This window comes from Gymnogyps californianus, chromosome 23 (genome assembly GCF_018139145.2).
Source record: "Gymnogyps californianus isolate 813 chromosome 23, ASM1813914v2, whole genome shotgun sequence".
Classification (NCBI taxonomy): domain Eukaryota; kingdom Metazoa; phylum Chordata; class Aves; order Accipitriformes; family Cathartidae; genus Gymnogyps; species Gymnogyps californianus.
The window spans coordinates 4,589,668-4,613,845 of record NC_059493.1 but is presented as its reverse complement, the minus strand read 5'-3'; the positions used below and the strand labels follow the sequence as shown (position 1 = coordinate 4,613,845).

Here is a 24,178-nt window from a genome sequence, read left to right as displayed (position 1 = left end):
GTTAAAGGTCTCAGCTTCTCCTTGAGCCTGTTCTTTGCAGCCACTGCAATACTATTAAAAAAAAAAAAAAAAAAAAGCTCAAGTCTGTCCATAAGCTTTCCACCCTCCAACCAGCAGAACTGTTCTGCTTTTAAACAAAAAAGTAATCAACAGCAAATCCAACATCTCGGCATTTTTAAATACCAGCCAGCTGTTCAATGTGAAAGCTATCATGGGGTTCAGTTTTCTGAACATCGCAAAATTCAGCTACTGAGAGCTTCCAACTTGTGAAGCTTAAATCTATTTTCAGGTGGGGAAAGGGGAAAAGAAGAGTGGCCCTCCTACTAAGGATGTCTCACACCTAGTTTTGCATCAATCCCCTTTCAATTGCAACAAAAATTCCTCTTCACTCAAGGTTAGGATTATCAAAAAAAGACTGTGAACACTAGTTTCCAGCCTCTGGATAACATCACCTTCAGAGGCTATGCACCCCTAAATTAAGTTGCTATTTAACACTCCATCAGAAAGGACGCTTTTGATGTGAAATATAAACAAAAAGAATGGAAACGTGAAGTAGAGAAAATACACTACCTAAGCAACATCTGTGTTTAAAAAACAAAATACATTATAATTCTTAACTTACTCATTTTGAGAGCATCATCGACTAAATAAAAAGCCATCTGACATTTCAGATACCTGGCCTAGGTATGCTTGTGCCCCACTCTTGTCACAGCATGCATCAATTACACTCAGCCTGGAAAAATTCAGTGTCCCTGTTTAGATGCAAACAAAGAAGTCCCAAACCTTAGGCTTCAATCAAGTGCCACAGAATTCTGGCAACCAACAAAGTTTATAACAGCCCAGAACATTCATATAACCAAGCCTTCCTCGAGCGGTTTAAATACACTAAAAAAATTGAAAACAAACACATGCTCTTTGGTGCTGCAGCAATAAAACTCTACCCAAAAACAACTTTTTTTTTTTAAACCCCAAGTGAAATCCTAGCTAAAAATGTAAGCCCCGTAGAATATGAAGTCTATGGTTTGCTTGAAGGAGGAAACTGGCAGTGTCAGCGTTCTCTGCTTCTACAGTTTATACTATAGATGAAGCATTTTAAGTATTACTGCAGACAGTGATAAACTGACTAAATGACACAAGAAAGAAAAAGAGCTTCCTCCCCTTTGAATTTTCCTGTTTCAAACATCTACTGTCCCAAGGATTGTGCCTTTCAACAATATATTATCCCTTTAAACAAAGTAATTGTACTAAGCAGTAAGATACACAGTCCACACTAGTTATATTTCCATTACAGAAACACTGTTCAGCCAGCAAAACCTACACTGATTTATGAGAGGTCTTCCTGGACAAAGATGACAGAAGGGTTAAGTTATATTTGTATTGTGTAGAATTTAGTTGAGGAGTTACTCATCATTTTTGTCCTTGGTACAATCACATACAGATCATACATATCTAATTATAGGGGAACAAAATTAACTCTAGCAGGAACTAACTTCATGCCCACAATTGCTTCATATAAGATCCCCTTAGGTGCCCGAATGTTCTGTCACTATCACTCACAAAACTGAGGGACTTACTGAGCAATACGAGGAGAATTGAGACAAAAAGGCTTATAAAAACAGATTTGATTATTTCTGCTCTAACACAGCATTTGTCTAGCCTTAGTACTCTGGTACATGACTTGTTCCAACACATTTTCTGCCTGCAGAGCTTTACTTTACAACGTATCATTAATAAAGCTACAGCAAAACTGTTTCTGCATATCTGATTTCCAAGAAAGTAACATCTCAATTTTAGTACTGCTGAGGACAAAAATTCAGGTTTACTGATTTTCCGGAATAAACTTTATGCTGGAACAGAGAAATTAAACAGCCTATTCAGAGGAGAACAGCGCTGCCATTTCTGACCTTCCTGAAAACATTCCTGCTGACCTGCAGATAAAGGACATCCTATTAACCATATGCAGAGTGAAGATTCAGGAGACCAGAACTCCCATCTCAAGCCACTGCTCTCTGGAAAACCTGTATTCTTAGAGCTAAGCTGCAGTACTACATACTCACTAGGCTCCTTCAGGATTTATACATAATGCTTAGAAGTGCTCCATAGTTCTCCTAAGACATGCTACGAAATGCAAGTTATACATAGTATGAGGATTCCCCAAAACACATTAAAAGAACTGGACTAAGTTTTCGTCAAGCTTTATTTCTTCTCACTGTGATAAGGAGGTTAGCAATGTATCTATTTTCCAAAAAAAGGCTAATTACCCCTTGGTAGCAGAAGTGCTTTGCTATATTGCCTAGCTGTTTTATTCATACTTCCATTTTCTTGGGGAACTGTTCTCAATACGCCTAGGAGGAATGAAAAAGAATGTTCCGGGGGGGGGGGGGGGGGAGAATCTCAATAAGCTCAGAAATACCATCTAGGCCTTAAAAAAAAGAAAAAAGCATCAGCAGTTAAGCTGTTCTTCCCCCTAAGTTATATCCAGTTAATAGCACGAAGTCACTGCCTTGTATGGGTATCAGGGCTAATCTCCATTCAGGACCAGTGTGCAATCCCCACACAGAAATTTTAGGTGCTCCTTCACCAAAGGTGATTTTAGACATTAGGAAAAAAGTCATTCAAGGCTATGGGTAGCTAAGCTCTCAAATATATGCTTCTGAGACTGCAGAATCTCCACAGATGAAGGTTTTTTAATAAACATGCAACAGGAGTAATAGGTATAGTTGAAAGATTTGCATTTCAAGAACATACTAACAAGCTCTCAAGGTCCTGTCAGCCCTATTCTCTGTGTGATACCATCCTCATTCTGTTGTGACAGCTGATGAACACATTTGCTTGATAACCAGGGGCTGAGAAGGACACTGAAGAGTCTACCACTCAGAGCATGTATTTCACAAATGCCAAAGTTATTTTCATGCTCTTTCACAACTGAACATACCTACACAAGAGTTGCCCCTGTATTACTTATTCAAGAGGATGTTCACCTACACAGCACTGAAAAACCTGCACTACAAAATTAGCTGTGTATTAATTCACATAACCAAACATCCAATGAGTAAAAATTTTAAAAGGATGCTTTCATTTGGATGTCTGTAATAAAGAATAAATCATTGCTATTTCAAGTTGTATTTGCTTGAATCATTACCTAATGCCTAAAGTCATTAGCTAATGGCTTTTTAGAAAAACGAACTTCAATACTAAAAGGAAAACATACCTGCTTCTGCTTACATTTGTTCATTTTTATCATCCTTTTTTTCTTCCTATGCTCAAGCCAGGTGATTCATGAGTCCTTGAAAGTAATTTGAATCAGTAACTATTTAATTCTCAATTCCTGCTGACAGCCCCCCACCTCAACCTATAGAAACATTCCTCACATCCACCATAGTATCTACACTGAAGTGCACACTAACATAGGCTAAATAGTCCCCTCAGAAGACCTTACTTTAGATCTTTTCAGGGGCTTGTTTGTGTTCCGAAGTAGTACCGAGCTATTTATGGAAAAACCTCGGCTGGAATCACAGCCAGAATTTCAATAGGCTGCACAGCACAGAAAAGCCAGTGGTTAGTTTTCTGTTTGCAAATAACAATATATTTGGAAATAACATACTGTGCTATTGTTTTGCATGTACATAACAGAAGCCTTTAGGCAATGCCTTTCTTGTCACTGAGAATGCTACAGACTAAGAGCACTGGAATATCTTGAATTTCTCTTTTTGCTGAAGCCACTCCAAAACATGCACTGCGAGTTAAAAATTAGTAGCAGTGTTTTAGAAAAAAATATCATAGTTTGGCAATGCCTTTCAAAACCAGCTACTAGCATTTTGTGACTTGGTGTGCATTTCTGTTGTAGATATAAAAAACAACTCCTAGAAACTATCATACTGTTTCAGACTCTTCTCATACATTCTGTGACCAAAGCTTTTACTTCAGGTGCAAAAGCTAAGGCCAAAAATTTCTAAGGCTTTTAATCTTCATTTGTAGAATGCAAGAGACCATTGTACCTCAGACAACGTGTAAAGTGCCTCCTTCTAAGGAAGGAAAATGAAAGCAAAAATTACTCTTACCTACCATAATGGAAGGGAGGGAGGGAAGGAGGAAGGGAGGCACACTCACTAGATGAATTTCAGGCAGCTTGCCGGAGAGCACAGCGCCTGTGAAGGTCACAAGTACAACTGAAGTTTCCAGCAGAGATGAATGCACAGTTCTGACTATTAAGTGACCGTGGAATAAAAATTTCTGATTACTTCACTCACTATGGGCATTCACTCCTTTATCAGTCCATTTTAATACTTGATGCATTTTTAGTGGCACTTGGAACCTGAAAAAATAGTCTTGCTTTTACCAGTTGCCTCTTATTTTTTCTTCCCCACTTGGCAAGTATTTTCCTGTGTTTCTATTCTGGCCCAAGCTAGACATTCTGACACATGCCTCAGCTTCTTAACAAAAATTTTTATTAAACAGAGACCAATACTAGTTTCTGGCCTGGACTTTCAGAGATTCCTAACACTCACTTCTCCAAGTGATGGAAAATGGAATCTACAAATCTTGACAATTCTGTAAGGCAGACACTTATATTTGTAACACATCTGAAAAATATATATATAGTCTACTAATCTGAGCAAAATACTGACCTTTATTTTTAAGTTAATTATTTTACATCTCTCACCTTCTCTATTTATAGATTAGGACCTTTTCTTTGGATTTTGGCAGAGTTGTGTAACAGCTGAAAACAAGAGAGAGAGCATTTAGTAGTGTTACTGTCCTGCAAGGATCTCAAAGTTCCTTGCAATAACTTTTAAAAGTTTTGGAACTTCATTTTGGGAAACAGGCACGCTAGTCTTACAGATACAGAAAACAAAGCATGGACAGGTTAAAATGACTTAGTGACCTTCCAGATAAAACAACTCTGGATGATTACTTTCGGTTATTGCCATTTCTAGTCTTCCTTTTTGTCAATCTCGCCCGCCCCCCCCAGGATAATTAAATTTAAATCTGAACTTTAAACTCGGTAAAAAGTAAAAGAGTAATAACAGCTCTGTAAGAAACTTGAGCCTCAGTCAAAAGACACCGGTTAGAAAGAACGTGAACTGGAAGGTGCCAAACAACTTCCAGTTGAATGTTATGTAATTGCAAAACTTCTCGAAAAAGAATTTCAACGTATACATAAACAAGCTTACAAGACCAGAGAGGGTTGTGTACACAATCTTCTCTTGATGACTTCTTCAAAACGATAGCAACCAGCAAGAAGGAAAGATTAAGCCAGAAGTGCTCCTACACAGGATGCAATCACTCGGTCGTGTCATTTTTTCTAACAACATACATGCTTAATAACCCTTGTGCAGGAACACCGAGCAGCAGAACAGAGAGATGACCTAGTAGCCCAGTTGTAGATGACAATTTAGAACATACTTCCCTGATTTTCAGAAACAGCAGGAAGATGAGAACGCTACAGAAACAAGCGGATGTCTGTTATTCCCAGGTTTGGTACGAGCTTCTTCAGGTCAAATCAAGGAAGAGAATCCACAAGCTTCAGGGAGCCAACAACCTGATGTGCAGAATGTCTGAGTGGTTGGCTTTGGTTTGTTTTAAATGCTCTCTCTCTTCTGAGGCATCTAAATATTGTCAGAGACAAAACTGCTGGGTTAAGCACAGCACGTGTTCTGCTCCAGTAACAGAATTGGTATGTTACCAGCCCCCACCACTTTCAAGAGTGGGTTATCACTTCCAAAAGGGTCTGGAGTAAAATGAAAGATCCTGGATATTTCTTGAAAACAAAAAGAAAGTAAGATTCAGCTAAAAAAAGAAAAATCAAACCAAAGGCAAACCAAACCATGAAGCTGTGATAAGAACAGGCTGAGAAAAGGCAGAAGGACTACCCAGAAAGTTTTGAAATTTTGGTCAAAAAGCCATTCCTGCCAGTTCCACATTCCACTAAAATAGCTTATGAATGTTTCACTATTACCTCTATAAAGCAGTGCCATTTTCCCACTGCTAGACTATATAATGACAAAGTTTGAGGGCTTCAACTTCAATTGCTGTTTGTTCATATTGATCTGTTAGAAGAGATGTCCTCAAACACGAATCTCAATTCACTGAAAGCAGAACTTTCCATATGAAAGGCAGTCTATGAACAAGCACATATCAACTGTAAGCACAAAAAGGCCGAGGAAGAGGCTGAGCAAGTCGTCCACAATGCCATAGTTTCACACGTTGCCTTAAAACCATTATCATGTCTCCAAGAAAAGCAATCCATCCATTCACCTCTCCTATCTCTTGTCCCATTCCTGTAGCACCACTACCTATGCCAACACAAACATTTGTTAGTTTGACAAATCAGTCTGGGGAAGCTAACTCAGGATAAAATTAATCTGATAGCAAATAATCCAAGACATGTAATTTTCATTCAGGTCCATTTCCCAAAGTGATCACTCTGCAGTTAAGCGAACACCTGTGTCAGCTCAAAGCAGTAACTGGTAAAAGTACAAGGAAGGACCATCTCTTTCAGAAGCAGCAGCTACCTGAAGTGACAATGAACATACAGGCAAGTTAGGATGCAATTTGAATTCTAATTCCTCTTTCCATACCAAGGCCCCACTTCACTCCAAAATAAGCTGAACAGGGCAACTACTAAAAGACAATCCAAGATTTTTTTTTTTCTTTTTTTAAATTATCTCCAATATTTCTATAAATGAATCCTTACACAATGCACCAAGAACAATACCTGAGAAGTTAGGTTTCTGTTACGTAATTCCATCGGAAAAAAGTCCAGGAACTCTCAAACAAGTGTCTTTGAGAATCATTATATATTTATGAGAGTTGAAGCTGAAAATTTATTTCAGTATGTAGTTCTTGTCTGCTGGACCAATTTACTTTAAAATTTTAAGTTATTTGAAAAAACTAAGTCCTTCAGACTACATTTATAAGCACTACACACAAACACACACAGGTCATAATTTCTGCAAATCATCTTCTAACCTTCTACTAACAGGAGAAAGGCCAGCTGAAGTCACTACTTTTAAGAATCAAAGAATGGTTCCTGGAATACTTTTTATATTCATCAGGGAAAAAGGAAAATACAGCTACTAGCATTTAACAGATAAGAACATATTCGAAATTACTCCAAATTTTAAATAAGCAACTATAGTCTGAAGTCTCAATTACCTTAACTGTTCCTGAATATATGCAATTATCTTTTCTCAAGTTCTCAAAAACATAGAGTGCCAGCTGTGTGTGTTTGGAGACCACATTATTCCCAGAGCATTAATTTAAGAACTGCAATTGAAAATGCAAAGAGAAACATTTCCACACAAAATGCATTCTGTATACCTGGGAAATCAATCTTTCTTACAATACAACTCTCTTAAACCCTCTTTTCCTGACCCTAAAATTTTCTTCCAAAATTAGATGCAAGCAAAACTGCCTAAGGGGTTTAACATGTGACCTAAATATGCTGGTTTTCTTAATGGTGCTATCACTTGTGGATCGCTAAGAGGGAAATACATTTTTATAAAGAATGGCTGACGAAATTAATAATTTCTCCTCCAGTGCTTAACAAAAGCGTGATAAGTTAGAAGAGAGAAGGGAGAAGCTTAGAGCCGCTTGTTTCTGTAACTGAATTACAGTCATACACAGAAGCCTCAAATAATTATTCTCAGTAATATTATCAACCCACAGTAGCAGTACCTGATGTCTCGTTAGCCAGCATCTTCATTTTAAAGGCAAATGTAACAACCCAAAACCTTCCAGCCACAGAAAAGAACAAGGAAAGACCACCATCATGTAACACTACCTGCTGCCCAGAGCAATGTCCTAAAGCAGTCCTGTTTGGGGAGCCAGAAAGTGAGCAACACTACATTCAACAAAGTAAGTCCTGCTATATAAAATCATTAACAAGTGCACACACACACAAAGTACCAATACTTCACCTCTTAGGACAAGACACCTTTTTAGGCTTCCCCCACTTTCACAAAGGCTCATGTAACAGCATAAAAGAATGACAATGTCCTTTCTATTTCCAGCTTACACACTAACCCTACAAAAGTAGCATTTAGCTAGTGCATGCTGTAAGAGCCTAACTGAGCTATAAAGCAATATAACAAAGCTATAATTACACATATTCCACTCAAGTTTAAAATCTAGAAAACTGTCCAGATGTAGTTACTTTGACGATAAGACCTACTGCTGCTTCTTGAAAGAGATTATTCTAAATTGGTTTGGAGCAAGTATCATACTTCCTGTATTTCTCTCCTTTTATTTTCATAGAAACCTGGTAACTGTTGTCTCTGTCCACATTCACAACATAAGTGCCTACCTATGCCAAGACTTTTCATTCATTTCAATCATTTTCATTTCAATCACTTCTTTAAAAGGGTAAACCTCAGTGTCACATGATTACTGAACACTGACTTATTCTGCAAAACTTTTCACTCCATACTAAAAATGCTGTAGACATAGTTATGATACTGCATATTATAGAGCATTGAAAATATGAAAAAAGGTCTGGAAAATACCATTAAGGCAGGTAAAAAAGCGTCTTATACTAATGAAATTGCTTTGGGAGCACAGTGTTTCCTAAAGAGGAAAGAAAAAATGGTAGCCTTAACTTAGTACCATCAGTAATTGATGTTTTTACTACAAGAGGTACAGTACATAGCAGATTTAATTGTATGCACACTTAAAACAGCACCTAAAACAAAGAAGGCCTAATTCTACAGCCTCTAAATGTGAGACAATACATTAGTTTAGGTGAAGTCAAAACCCCAAACAAGGGATCAATTTTTCAAATCATATTAAGAGTGATAAGACACGATAAGAGAAGATTATCATTTGTCAGATTATCTTTTTAAAGTGCTTTACAGCACAGCAATCAGTAAGTAATCCATCTCCCATTTAAGTGGTATTCTTTTCTACAACAACTTCCAAGAAACTAAACTGTACTGATATTAACACAGCTCTTTTTACTAACAGAGCTAGTAACAATGTTAAACAAATCTCATTTCCACATACTGCTTGTGTGGACACTGAAGGAAGAAAACCTATTCCATGTGTACGAGTTTTGCTGCAAAAAAATGTCAAAAGGATTATTTACAATGTAGTGATAAATGACATTGTGTGTGTGTCCCCGCCTGTGCGTTTGCACATGTGTACGTGATATCTAATTTCAAAAAAATCTAGAACTGTCACACTGCACAGCAGTTTGACAACTGGCTTATACCTAAATCCACGCTGCTACCAAATGAGGTAGTTCTGCATTCTCCATCTGCCCTCAGGCACACGTTTTCACCACCCCTTCTTTACACTTCTAGTGTTTGCACATCCACACAGCCTTAAGTTCAGGGATCTGATTCAACTGCAATGTAACCCAGTAAAAATCTACAGGTCCACTTGTTTTCAATAGCAGCACAGACTTGGACCAACTTCCGTCTTTACATCTAAAAGAAGATCACCAGTGATGCAGGATCTCTGTCAAGCTTTAGCGTACCATACCAAAGCTTCAACTATTTTATTTGGCCAGTACTTTAGTTCAGTCTCTTAAGATTACTGTTACGGTATCAGTATTAGATATATTCTATTGCTGGCCTTCAGACAGCACATGTTCAAAGTATGTATCTTGAATAGCAAAGGTTTAAAGTCCTTTTTATCAGTTGATTTTACCATTTGTAGTAGCATAGCACTTAAGAGATCAGGGTCTCGTGTCGACTGTACATTAAGTCCTATAAAGAGACCAACCCTCTTCCAGAGTTCCTCGTGTTCCTTTGAGCCACTTGATTACTCTCCACACTATGCTGGCACAGGCAAACGCAGAGCACTGAGAACCAGATCAGGGTTCAATTCAGCTGAAAAATAATCCAGTCAAAACCACAATTTTAAGTATTTTTCAGCTGGGTCAGCTTCCCAAACAAGTTCATTGTGCATTTACATGAACACTTGTGCCAGCAAAGTGGGAAGGAGTGCCTCTTTAAGCAGAAATGCTGCCAAACATGTAGCCATGGCCTAAATAGGCAAGTCAGAAGAGAACAGAAAGAAGAGGGGGAAGGAGGGGAAAGAAAAAGAAAAAAAAAAAAAAAAAAAAAAGGCAGATGGTACAGCTAGGAACACCCAGCTCTTAACTCTTACTTCAGTATTGCATCCACTAGGAGTTTCATCCTTCATTTTAGTTCTTTCAAAACACATTCTGTGAAGCTACAGCTACCACAGAAACCCATTTCTACCCTAGAAATACCCAAACCAGAATCGTTTAGGTAGCACCTTTAAAACCAAAAGCTATGAGGTTTCAGAAAGCTGATCAAGAGCTGTAATCCACCAGGACTGCCACTGATAGCCAAGCTGCCTTCATTTTACTGTTGGAGTCTGATTGCTTGATCACTATAACTGCTGTACTTAGGACAAAAAAACTCACCCCTCTTTCCAGCTAATTTTTAATTTAAGCCAAAAAGATTCCAAGAACAGCAAAGCATCACAGATGTAACAGAACAATACTGGTCAGCATGACTGACAAGCTGAAGTGCCCTAGCTACCAAACCCATGTCAAGAGAGTACTGAATAACTTCTAGGGAGCTAAACAGCCACTTACTATTTAGCTGTTTGCCAAATGCTCTTTGTTTTGGGGGACTTCACACTTTAAATGCGCACTTTAGTCAATCTAGACCAGCAGTTCCTAGAACACAGTAGCCTATTTCTCCCTCTAGATACAGACAGTCATTCTACAACAGCTGAAGACAAAAGAGCTAAAATACAGAAGCAGACTTAGGAATACAGAATAGAACTATAACCTTGGGTCTTCTTATTTACCTACACCGTATTCCAAACTACCCCTTAAAACCAAACCTGTTACTAGTCCTTGCTCCTTCTAACCTATGTTACCTTATGAGCATACAGAACATAACCACAGCCCTCAAAAACCCAAATTAAGCTCCCTCCCACAACTATACCCCAATCTTTCTTCAGCATTATCATCGCAACCTCTCACACCCTTGCTACTTTTCCCTGAGAATTTTTCCTCCCCTCCTAGTCCATCAACTCCCATTAAAAAAGCCCATCAGCAACTTCTACAATAATGCCATTGTTTCTCTTCCGTGTCTCCTGCCCACAAACACAGCTCGGTAGAAGCCCTTCTTCCCATCTGATCCCAGCAACATCCCTCCATCTACAAGGTATAAGCCCCTATGAGTCAGTTGTTGGTACACCTATAGAACCGGACATGCTACCAGGAATAACAGTCTGGTAGGACAGAGTTAACCAACTTTCTGAAGGAGGCTCAGCAGCTCTAATCCACTATTACAGATACATGTTACTTGACAAAGAGAAAGCTTTCTGGTTAGGCAAAAAAAGACAGTGAACTCCAGATTGTGGTAAACTGCTTTTTACAGCAGTCCTCATTCCTGGCTTCAATTTTCCTTACTCTGAGATAACTATTTTCGTGCACTGAAGACAAACTACCATTACTGAAGCAACAACAGTTCCCATAGCTGCTCTGCAATTTTGAAGTCTGCCAAAAATAAACACAAAACTACACTTGAAAGATACAACATACCTAGAGTCAAATACAGAAAGCATTCCTGAACAAGGGAGAAGTCAAATCTTGCTTATATCTCTGACCACACACACGAGCTGGCTGGAGATAGAAATGTAAGAGACTTCATCTGTTCATCATCTGCACAAACTGAAACAGACTACAGCAACGTTTTGGCTATAAAAGAGGAAACATGAAACAAGTCATAGATTATCAACAAAGCAGCACAGAATGGTTAAGCATCAGACTTCAAAATTAAGTCAGTAATCGGCACCCACAGCAGATATTCCAGTACTTCTCTCAGAGACAATTTGGTCATGAAACGGTTAAACAACTTGTCAAAGATGAGCGGTAATCACTCAGGGTTAAAGCTTAGGACTTAAGTTCCTGGCTCCCAGCCTTGGACCCAGACTATCAGACTTTTGCATATCTTTGGATTACATTTGAAAGAACATTTAGATACAGCAGCTTGACTCTTTTCCTTCTGCCAAGTAATTAAACAAATTTGACTTAATTTGTTCTGAAGTATGAACTTATTCCATTAAGCAAGTGTCTAGTTTTCAGAGACAGTTTAAACTCACAATTCTTAGTTGTTTCCAACTGGAGTTGCCATTATGCCACATCTTGGAGAACATAACAGCAGAAGAGTAAAAACAAGTCCCAAAACAACAAAACTGCTGCAGAAAATCTTTGTAATCCTTTTCTATAATCATTCCCATAAAGGAAACTTCCACTAAGAAAACACGGTAACGTCTTCTCTCGAGTATTTCTGGACAGTTAATTCTTACTTGCACTGAAACAGCGATGGCACAAAAGAAAAAGAAAATCCATGCATTACAGATGCTTTTGATAACCTGATCATTGAACTTATCAAGCACAATGACTCTGTGTTCTCCACTGGAGAAGTCCCATCTAATCTAATGTCCTGGCTCTGGATTCTCCAGAGTACACGGAAAAGTTGAACACCAATATGTTGTAGGACTGGGCTCCAGCAAGAGAAATATAAAATTAAGAAGGGAGGAAAACTTCTGTTGAGCAAAGAATCAGCTATTTCAGAAACAGAGGCAGCACAAGCTACAACACCCTTGCCCTTATGCAATGGACCGCTAAATCACAAAAAGGCAAACTTTTGCCATCAGTTAAAATTAAGGACCCCAATTATAATGAAGCTGACACTCAGATTTCAATTTATAACCCGATTTCTGTACTTAACTTTGTGATCTGATAGGGCCAGGTCACAGCTTACAACCAAGGATAAATTCCATACATACCCAGAGAAGAGAGGCTACTTCTCAGCTCCTCACACATCCATATTCCTCAAGTTAGAAAAGCTTTGCCACAGCCGAATGACACAGGCAGGCCCCAGATATATAAACACATTGCCATCTTCTTTCCTCAAGCTTTAGTAACAGCTTTCCCCCTTCTTTCCCTTCCACCCTCATTAGCTCTAAAAGAAACATTGTCACATCCATCTATCACACAGTGCTTAGAAAGCCAGAAAATTAAAAACTATATGTATCAGAGTTCATGTTTCAGCCATCAAAGCCACCAAATATTGACTTTGTAATAGACAGCCATTCTAGCCTAAGTATCTAAAGAATTATAGGTTACACATATTATGCGAAGGTTACGAGGTCAGATCTGACCTCAAATATACCGGAAGCTATGTACTAGCATTCTTAGTAAGCTTTTTAAAGTTGCTGCCACTATCATTGTATTAAAAATGTTATTCTCCATTGGCCTGTTTAATAGGCAACATTGTAAAGAGACCACTGGTTTTGCATTCTACCGATTAATGCAATTAAACAGATGCAGTTTTCTTGGTTAACACTTCTATTAGTTTAGTTTAAGCTAGCTTTCCAATATAAACATTGCAACATTGTATTACGAACAGGAAGAAAATAGAAAGTGAAACCTCCCATTTCTTTCAGATTTCTTTTCTCCACTTCGTTTTTAGTGAAGTCTCAGCATTCCACAACAAAACTTAGTTTTTAAAATCTGAGCTCTAAAGCCATTCAAAAAACAAAAATCCACACCCTAGGTATTACCATACACAAATTGGTACTGTCTTCAGTCACAGACATGATTAGAGTCCATACTTGTTAGCTTGCAGACCACAGTGGTTAAACAATCATTTAAGTTTCAGACAGCAAGATTTTCTTTAGCTTTCACCATGGTGCCTGCCACAAGAAAGCAGACAGAAAGGCAGGGAGGGAAAAAAGGTCCTCAGATTACACTTAGAGCCACTGTCAACTTGTCCTTGGGTATTCTGAAGGAGGACCGGAAGCATGCAAAGCTGCTGTTCCAATTTTTACAAGAACCACACAAGGCTCCGTTTCATTGAAGTGAACCTTAAAGCCAGAAATATAGCTAATAGAAGGAAAAACGTGACCAGCTTGATACGTTATTAACCCTTCCAACAGTATCACAGGGAGACATTTCAACGCGTAACTGGAACTCGAAGGATTGCATGGAAGCTAAACTTGCACTTTCATTAGACAGCCGGCTTTCAACAATTTCCTGCATGAATTGTGGGAGCCAAATATACAGGAAAAGGAGAGAATTTCAGCTCAACAAATGCACTACAACCAAGTATAATACCAACCTTGGGACCCCTCTCCAGGATCTAGGCATTTAAATTTCAGGATGTCTTGCAGTATTTCAAGGCTCTGGGGTTTGCACCTTAAGACTCATCGTAAGCCAGCTATAGTTGACAATGAAACGAAACTTCTCTTTGCTCTTTGGGTCACAAAATCAGAAGGCCACATTCTCCATAAAATCAAAAATGGACATTCTTACAATTGTTTGGAAACCATCCTGACTGGCTTGCTGAAACTGAAGCTAGTTAATTCACTTACAGTGAAGGCTTCCCTGAACTCCACCCACTGTGACTCCAGCAATATACAGTACAGCTGCTAACCTGTCAGGAAGCATAGGGCTAGCAAGTCATCTTTCGTAACATGAAGTACAATACTTCAGAACAGCTAAGGAAGTTAAGGACAGACTATTTCCTGACTTCTGCATTTCCAGATCCCTGTAAAAGCCACTTTACCCTACATATATATATATATCAAGTTCATTACTATCACATGCATGTCAACATGTCTATTTTAATGAACAAGCAAGCACCTGCCACACAACCACAACTTCTTCAATATTTGTACTTAACTAAGGATTTAGTTTGATATGTAATTAAAATAAAGGTTACAGAATTTAAAGTCTGCCAGGGAAAAAATTTTTACATTTAACAGTAGTTTTGAGTTCAAGCTTTAAAATATACTTCCTGAAGAACTTAAAATTAAACTTTAAAAAAAATTGTTACAGCTTTCTTGTTTCCAAAAGCCATCTTTCAGCTTGTAAATGACAGGAGTCTGAAAGCGCGTCATTTGCCACATGCTGCAGCTAATAAATAAAAACAAGCCACTTAAGCTTATACCGATTTTTTTGGCCTTTGGAAGTTAATTTGAACCACACATCAAATGGGGAAATAACGGAAACTGTAGTTACCTCTTTTCTAAATAGAACATTAATCTCACTTGTAAGTCAGAGCATTCAAGATATGTAAAAAAAGAAAAAACCCTGGGAATTACATAAGTGACAAGGCCAACTGCTTGCAAAAGAAAAAATTTAACTCATCATCTTACAGGCTGTGTTGTGCAAACAGGACTTTATGGCCAAAGAAATTTAGAAGTCAATGGGACTTTTCTCAAAAAAGATCGCAGAAGAAATTTTGCTCTCTAGCACAGCGATAGAGCAGCACAGAGAAAGCATGATTCCTCTAATGATCCCCAACCCAAGTAAAAGAAAATAACAAGTACATTTTTTGCAGTCACAATCAGAGGCAGCCATCTTAGTGTAAGATGACATTTGTCATTGACAGTTTAGAAAAGTTTTAGGCAATTTCCAATATTACTTCAAACACAAAACCCCTCTTAATGAGTAAGCATACACAAATATCCACGTTTCTTCCTCTTCTGGTTAATAGAAGCTGGAAAGATTGGGAAAATTACTTGATCTTTATCTAGTACTTAGATCTTCAAAGAGTACAAACATTAATTAATTCTCACAACACCTCCCTGTGGAATGCAAGTACCACATTCCCCACTTTGCAGATTAGGAAAAAACACAAATCAAAAGCTGAGTGACAGGAAAATCTTAACAATCTTGGAAAACAATTCCAGCAAAATATTTAAGAAGCCTGAATTCAGCCCTTCTTAAAAGTGTGCTGAACAGTACTCTCAAATCATAGTTTAATCTTGAATCTGGGTATCCGAATGCACATTAAATGTCTATTTGCTTTGCTCAAGTTGCATACAGCAACACTGAGATATTTTAGTAAGATTGCATTTACATCTCCCTACCTACAGAGTAGCTAAAAAGTCAGAAAACATTCAGTAAAAAAATATTGCTCTTACCTTCTGCTACATCATCATCTACAGCGCCTTTCACCTGAGAAAAACACCACTGAATGTCATTTCCTCCTCCAGCTCCTAAAAAACACAATCAAAGAAATGAGACCCCCCCCACAGCAACACAAAGAGCACACAATAGTTACCAACTGAAAATTTCAGACAACATTGTACACGCCTACTTCCTCAGCAACGCTGTCGGCACAATTACAAATTGCCCCTCCCCACCTTTTTCCTTTACAGATATTGTTTTTGTCATTAGTGGTTTGCCAGCGTTCAATGCAACGTTTGTCAAAAACAGTGTAAGCATAAGCAGTAACAGTGATAAAAGCCTCTCTCACCAAAAGCTCGCTGGACTAAGTAACATTGCTACTGCTAACTTGAACTGCGCATTTAAATGAGAGTGCATGAACATCGTATTTCACACGAAGCTTCTTCCTACTTTAGAAGTCGGAACCCTCTACAAACACGCTCAAACAACTCAAACAGTAACTGTCAGAAAAAGCTGTACATTTTTGGAAAATTTCAATCTTTCATTCAATATAAACCAAGCACGCTATTCATTTCCTTCTTTTACAAAAACATTGAACTGAACCTACATGCTAAAGGCTAAAGATAAAAAATTTTACCACAATTTTAGAGTCTCTTCGCAGAAGTAATGAAAGCAATTATCAGCCTTAAAAAAGCAGCAAATCCGAGCAGAAAAGCAAACAAGCAATCTGATGTTAACAAGTTCTACTACCATAGAAAACGGATCGAAGAGAAAACTTCAGGAACATTACTGCCTCAGCGGAAGGCAGTGATTCATTTGAACCCTGCCACCAAAACACACAAAAAATCACCACCCATTTCTTTTGCATTTCATTCTGAGCAAATCACTGCAGGGCTGAGTACATACAGGAAGAGCTGAAATGGGCTTGCCTCTTTTTTTTTTTTTTTTTTTTTTTTGAAAGCCACTGTCAAAATGGAACTTTCCTCAACACAATTCAAACAGGCTGAGCAACAGATGGCATTTACACATTAATCCAGAGCTCTGTTTTGGCTTTTGGGATAACAAAGAATACAGAACGGAGTTCTTCCTTCTTCTACACTAAGTTAAGGGGGGAAAAGTCAAAGACAAGGAAATCAGAAGCCCCAAAATCATCCTTCCAAAAAAGACCAAGTGTCTCAGAATGTTAATTGAAGTGCTGGAATACAATCAGAGCCCAGCCAGCATTTTTTGCTTCCTTGATTTCTTTTCTGAAGGATTATACACATGCAAGCTACATAACCTGACAAGGTGAAGGCAAGTACAAGCATCCATCTATGCACGAGATGTCAAAATGCTTTTTGCAGATACATGGGAAAGGCTTGCCACACACATCTCTCTCCCATTCTCCAAAACCCGTACAACCCATTTTCCTTCCTCTCTCCAACCTCTCCATTTGTCATTTAGCAGCTGGCACCATGGAAGCATTTAAAGGGGACAGCTTGTAAGAAAAATCACTGCTCTTTCTACTTAAGGCTAAAATTCTATTTGTCATAGAATTTACCTGAACCAAGTTGGCACTCCCCCCCCCCCCCAACTAAAACAAAAAGAGGAGGGTGGAGCATGTGCATATGGTGTAGGGAAAAAGGCAAAGCACAAACCTAGTACAGCCTCTCGTGCTTGCTCCTCCAAATGCAAAGCGCTGAAAAGACACTTCATTTGCAGAGGAGGGGGATGAATATATTTCCAAATGAAGAAATCACAAGGAAAAGTAAGAAGGAAGAGATACCTTATGCATACACACTTCTAGCCTACCAAGAGCACTTTAGGATGCAAAATGGGGAGCAAGCACAGGAAGGAATGAGAAAGAAAACACAGTAAGACCTGTATTATTTAATTACATCCTGTACCCAATTTTACTCTCATTTGCAGATGCTTAAAAGCTGCACCCTACAAAAGGGTGCAATTGTACTCTCGACACAAGCACGTCTGCACCCTGGAACACCTCCCCGTGCACAGCAGCACTTCTCTGCACAGTCCTCCTCACTAACTCCACCTGAGAAATAAATGCAACATACAAGCACGTATACAAATTCAAAAAGCCTGTGGGGGGGGGGGGGGAAAAGAAAAAAGGCAAAAGACCCACCCTGTCTGCAAGCCTCCTGCATACTGAACTTCAAAATACACCACTTCCCCCATCGAAGCCCCTCCACCTTGCTTCTTTCATGTTGGTGGGTTTTTTTTCCCCGATAAGGGAGGGAAAGGAAGAAGGGGTGGGTGGGAGGAAAGCACGATTTCCCAGAAGGGGGGGGGGGGGGGAATCAGGAACGCGCAGGCGAGGCGGAATGGGAGAGCGGGGACGGGGGAGTGAGCGAGGCAGGGGCAGTCGGCACGCCGGCAGCCGCGGCTCGGGAAAGGCAGAGGCAGGCTGCGAGGCATTCCGCGAGCTGGGCAGAAAACCCCAGCGAGCCGGGGCAGGCGGGGGACGGAGGCGGCGCTGCCCGCCGCCCCCGGCCGGCAGCCCCGCCGCCCGGCCGGCAGGCCGCTGCCGCAGCCTCACCTGCGCCCCCCCCGCCCGGCGGCGGCGGCAGGGGCCGGTGCCCCGCGGGGGCAGCCTCCCCTTACCTGCCATGTTGGGCTCGCGATAGCGGCCGCGGCGGGTCGGGCGGTCTCGGCGCTGCGCGGCGGGGCCGCCGGTGCCGGGCGGGGGCGGCGGCGGGGGGCGGATGGCGGCGGATGGCGGCGGGGGTGCGGCCGGCTCCGCTCCTGGGGCTGCCCCCGCTCCGCGCCTCGCTCCGGCCCCCCCCCAAACGCTCCACTTTCAAAATGGCGCCGGCCGAGCTGGGGGTGACGTCACCCCGCGGGGGGGCGGGCGGGGCGGGGCTCCGGAGAGGGCGGGGCGGCGCGGCCGGTCCCTCGCCGCCGCCCGTAGGGCCCGGCCCGGCGGGCGGCATGGCGAGCCGCCGGCGGCCCGCACCCCGCGGCAGCACGCCGGGCTTCGCCTGCCGGCGGTCCCCTCGGCGCTTGGGCTGGCGGCAGCCGCAGCGCCGGGCCTTTTCCGGGGGCTCGTCCCCTGCAGGGAAAGGCTCCTCCGAGGGCCCCAATTACCTCCGTCCCCTACCTGCTCGGCAGGATGCTTTGCAGGCTCACCCTTTATTTCGCTCATTCACTGACTCTCCCCCTTGCTTGCCGTCGTTGTTTGGTTTGGGGTTTTTTTCTTTCCTCCACTCCCTCACTTCCTTCTCCTGCCATTTCCTCTTGCAGCAGCTCCTCGCCGTAGCCACATAACCTGTTTGATGCACATTTTCCACCCTCTTGGATGCTTTCCATAACGTCTGCAGACTTGGTCTCCTATTTCACTGGAGAACCCAAGCGCGTCTTCGCTATTCTCACTGCTATTCCCTGCATACACCCAGCCGTGCTTCTGAGCCATTTTTAGCCTCCATCCACCTTTCACGCTGACAGCCAGCAAGATCTACAAAGAAAGACTTCCAGCCGAGCCCGGCTTGGCACAACTCCTGCTGGCTCAGAAAGGATGAAGGCTCCTTTTTAGCTCACTGGGTCCCAGTTAAAGTCTCAGCTGTAGTTAACATACAGGACTTGGATAATTGATTCAGTACAATCTATTTAAGATCTTGTGAAAGTCATCAGTTTCCCTTCACAGATGTTTGTGCAAACGTTTTCTTTCTTCTCAGGCTGGGGAAAGCTTGCTAATCCAGATTTCACTTTGAGATTCATGAGCTCATCCTGCAAACCCAGCACTGCCACAAACTTGCAATATGCCTTGAAACAAGTCTCCTAAGTCATCATGTACACTAACTTTGTGTTTCCAGCTCAAAACACGCAAGAGACTGCTTTTCTTAAACGAAAGACCATTGAATCCTTAGTCAAGTACAGCACAAAACACAGAACTGTGGGAACTGAACACCTCCTAAACAAACAAACAGTCAGGCTCGCAATGTTTGAGAGTAAACACTGGGAACCCACAACTAGGTTGGATTATAGGCTACTTTCGACAAACGCAGGTTTATCTCTACATCCCTGATAAAGATTGCACATGCAAATGAAAACAATCTTGGAAACAATAATAACGTTTGAAAGAGCACTCAACACGTGGCATTCTAAAGAACTGCAACTCACCTAAGTTTGGGAATATCTGGAACCAAGTACTTTGCTTAGTCCATTTTGAGAGCAATCCAAAAATCTAAAAATAAACACACTGCAAGTTTGAAAACATTCACAATCAAGACAGGCTCTTTTTGGACCACTACAGCATGAAGGCCCTTCTCTTAACACCCAGGTCCATGTTTCCCAGAGCTCAAGAAAAAATTCACTCAGTTCTACAAATTTGTGGCCGTGTTTAGTCAATACCAAATTCAGAATGAAAACTGGCATTCCTCATTTTTCAGGATTCCTTAAAAACATCCTTTTCAACCCTAACCAGAATTGTCCTGCAGCCATTTGGCAGGAAAATTTGCAAATAAAGTCCAATTCATCCATTGCCTTCTGTACAATTACTGCAGAATTTGGCCCTCATAGTAGAATGAGCATTGTTTCAAGAACTTCTGTCACTAAAAAGAAGGGGGCAAAAAGACCTGCAATGAGCTCTGTAATATAAATTAATGAAGCTTTAGTACATACCTTATAATTAAAACAAAATCCCTCTTAGAAAAGATTTAATATCATGGTGCCACAAGGATGGATCATAATTCCAACATTTCAGGTTTTTGTTTTGAACTAACTGAGCTACAGAATATAATGAAGTATAATAAATAATTAACATTAAATTACAGCCAGGGTAATTAGTAAGACATCTTGGGAATCACAATCTTTGCTTGGGTGTTCACTTGCTTGTTAATTCAGACAACACAAGCATTCACACTAGTATGAATGGTTAGTGCAAATTAGCAAGAATGCATTTTGCAGGTCTGATTCAAAGTTCGTAAGCACATACTTACGCCCCTTTGATTTCACTGGAGTGTAAGCATTTGTTCAGGTGCTCTGGGGAGACAGTAACTGTATTATGTTAAATTTATACACAACCACCAACAGCACAAAGCTTTAATGAACATTTATCTACCCTGATCATGCTTTAATTACTAATGCTTATGCTACAGACAAACCCCTTCAGCTCAGACTAAAGAACATCTCCAGGAAATGGGAGGGACACAGAGGGAGAAGGATCCACAGAAAAGCATTTCTGGTTGTATTTGTTAAAGGCCAGTGAACTACATACAGAGTGGTCAGTTCACAGCAGCGTAAATCAGGAACTGTAGAAGTTAGAACAACTTAAAAATCAAAATGTAAAATGTGACTGGCAGCCAATAAAAATAGATATATTAATGTCAAATCACTGATCAAAGGCCCCAAAGAAGAACTCTATCGGCAACTCATTTTGTATCTGCTTTAGTTTCCCAGTAATTTGACCCGTTAGATAAGACTATAATGAATTACAACAATTCAGTTTAGAAATAAAGGGAGTAATTATCACCAAAATTATCACTGGAATTTAGTAATAGCTGAGCCATCTGAGGTCGTATGCAGGTTAACATCAGGGCAATGTAATTCCCTACAGCAGTCTCTTCTGTACTTCATTCTGTCTAGCTTGAAGTGTCTCAGCAAGACGTTTCCATTGCTTTTCGGGAGAGCGTTTCACAGCCTAACAGCCTTTGCTCCTAGAAAATGTTTGCCAATATTCACCCCATGTTTCCCCATTCTTAATTTCACATAATTGTCTCTACGTGTGTAGCCACTTAATTAACAACCATTATCAAAACAGTGCTGAGTCACATCTTAATACTGCCACATGGAAGTTCATGCTTAACAAAAGGTCAGGCAGACCCTGATTCTGCAATGAGGTTCAGGCAAACTCACAGGGTAAACTGCATGTGGTGCAAGTCCCAACCCATCTAAGCTCTTCATGTTACATCAACGCCAGCCTCGCTAGAGCAGGTAGGCCCTTAATGCTATTTGCAGTGTGCCTGCTGCCGTGCCAGGAAGTCTTCTGTGGGCATGCAGAACTTTCATTTGCTTTTTCTGACTGTCAGGCTTTACTCGGCCCGAGTTCATTTCAACCAGGTCCCACCTGTAAAACCCCAACTGCCCGTGGCCAGAGATTTTCACCTAAAACCACGGTTTAAACAAAGGTTTAAGCATTTCTAGTTCCTGCCTCACTATCCTAAACTTGAACACTACAAAGACATATATTGCGCCCTACTTCACTAGAGCAGTTCCACCAAAGTCACTGGTTTTTATTTTTGGAAAGGGAAAAAATGAAATTAAAGTTTCTGTCAGTTCTGAGCGTCTGTACTGTTGGGCAAATACTCAGAAGTGGCATAAAAAGTCATCCTCCTCTGATCAGTCACTGGGCAGTTTAGTTTAAGTATTAACAATGATAAAAAGCAGAAGAGGATGGTACACAACTTTCAGTTCATTTCGCAACTGCCAGTAATTTTCTAGAGAGCCATTTCCCAAACAAAACAATGTAACAGTACTATCTAATAGTTCTGTAACTGAGTGCCCCAAACTACTCATCATTGAGCAAACTTATGCAATGAAAGCTCCCTAATTCTGGTAAACAAGCAGCTTGTGTCATGTCAAAAGTGTAAAGTTCATTGGATTCAAGCTCTGCTATTACAAGGGGAAGCCTCAGCATTTTCTTTCAGAAATTACTAAGGCTTTTTTTGTTCTTAACTTTAGCCTGGTGCAAGCAAACAGAAAAGCTAATTAGGCTTGGAAAGAATTTTGTATGTTCATTAAAGTAGTAGTTTGCAAGACAGGTTTAAAACCAGCTCCAAAATTGATTTGTTTAGAGCAGGTCTAAATTGCAATGATTGAAACCACAATTTGCAAAATATTAGTTTCATGGATTATTTAAGCGCAATTTGTACAGGATTCATGCACCTGAATTTTGGCAGGAGTTTTATTTTAAAGCAAGTGCAAAAATACATGCAAGGATACAGGGAAAACGAGACTTCTGGAAAAGAAGAAAGGTCTTAGAGGTAGACAGGAAGCACCTGTTTAGAGGGAAGAAAACAAGTATTTTTCTACTAGGAGGGCTTGTTTGGGAGGGTAGGAGGTGTCCCAGTATTTTGGGGTTAGAAATTAAGAAAAGAGGGATAACCTGAGATACATAGAAAAATTATGTTCTTATTATTTTTAAGTCTCTTACTACATTTTTTTTTACAAACTGTAGTTAGTTCTATGGGAGGATGAGTCCAACCAGAAAAATAAAAGAACTGTTACGGGAAGCTAACAATCCTATTGAAACTAAAACTGCAACCATAGGAGAAGACAGGAGATTCACAAGACCTAGATTTAGCCCTTCCTGTAACTTAGTAGCTACAATTAACAAAGCATATAGTTCAGGATAACCTGGCACTTCGAATCTTCCATCTCAGGATAATTTGGACACAACTTAGAACTCTGAAACCTACTAGCAGTAGGAAAACCAAAAAAAAAACGAAACAAAATGAGAATAGTCATCCTAAACTAAGCACCATCAACACAAGGCAAGGTACTCAGAAAGTGTTTTTATTCTAACAGGAATAATTAAACACTGAACTACATTGCCAAAAAGATCTGCAGCACATCCACTACCAGGCACTTTTAAGAGCAGGTTAGATAACCACCTACTGGGAATAGTCTAAGTAGAGCTGCTCCCTGCCTAAGGGTAAGAGATGCCTTAGTCCTTTCCAGCCCCAGTTTTTACCATTCTACAGAGAAACCACATTCTTCGGCTTGAAAACACAGGTTCTTTGTACCAGTCACAAAATCAAGATACACCAAAACCAATAAATCCATACTCGGGGAATACTTTAAAAAGCATTAAGATTTCCTTCTCCTATTAGTCTTTAGAAAGGGGATCATTAACATTCCTCAGTCTCTTTGAATACATTGAGATCAATGAAAGGAACATAACAGCAATACCAACAATTATAACAACAAGTTATCGGGGGGGGTGGGGGGGGGAACAACACTTCATGCATAGACTTAACTGATAACATGCTGCATCTCTAAGAAGCGCAGAGTAACTCTCAGGTGAAAAGAGCCTTAGCTGTCACCACCTTTATGAGGCACATGCAGGAAGGGGAGGAGCTAAGACACAACTGCAAAGGGCCTTGGATAGTTTTTGTTTGGGGTTGTTTTTTGGGGGGGTTTCTTTAAACCTCCAAACGCTCATGGCCTATATGCAGAAATATTTCTTTTTGGGGAAGGACTGCAGTGTTATTGGGGGATCAGAAGTGTTCATTTTTCCTTACTAATAAACCTACATAGGTGATCTAAATAAGT

At 40.3% G+C, this 24,178-nt stretch overlaps 1 protein-coding gene across 3 annotated transcripts in view; it reads right to left on the bottom strand.

The window, feature by feature from the left end:
* Positions 1-23,874, bottom strand: part of PPP2R2A (protein phosphatase 2 regulatory subunit Balpha) — a 45,944-nt gene extending 22,070 nt beyond the window's left edge. The window contains exons 1-3 of one of the 3 annotated variants that reach the window (XM_050910179.1): positions 23,866-23,874; positions 20,027-20,090; positions 15,925-15,999 (exon numbers count right to left, since the gene is read on the bottom strand). In XM_050910179.1, the coding sequence (XP_050766136.1) occupies positions 15,925-15,999; positions 20,027-20,090; positions 23,866-23,874 (148 nt within the window). Of the gene's footprint in view, positions 1-15,924; positions 16,000-16,660; positions 16,713-18,511; positions 18,582-20,026; positions 20,091-23,865 lie in introns of those variants that run through there. The other 2 variants (XM_050910180.1, XM_050910178.1) reach the window with 2 other exon arrangements.
* Positions 23,875-24,178: the final 304 nt, after the last annotated feature.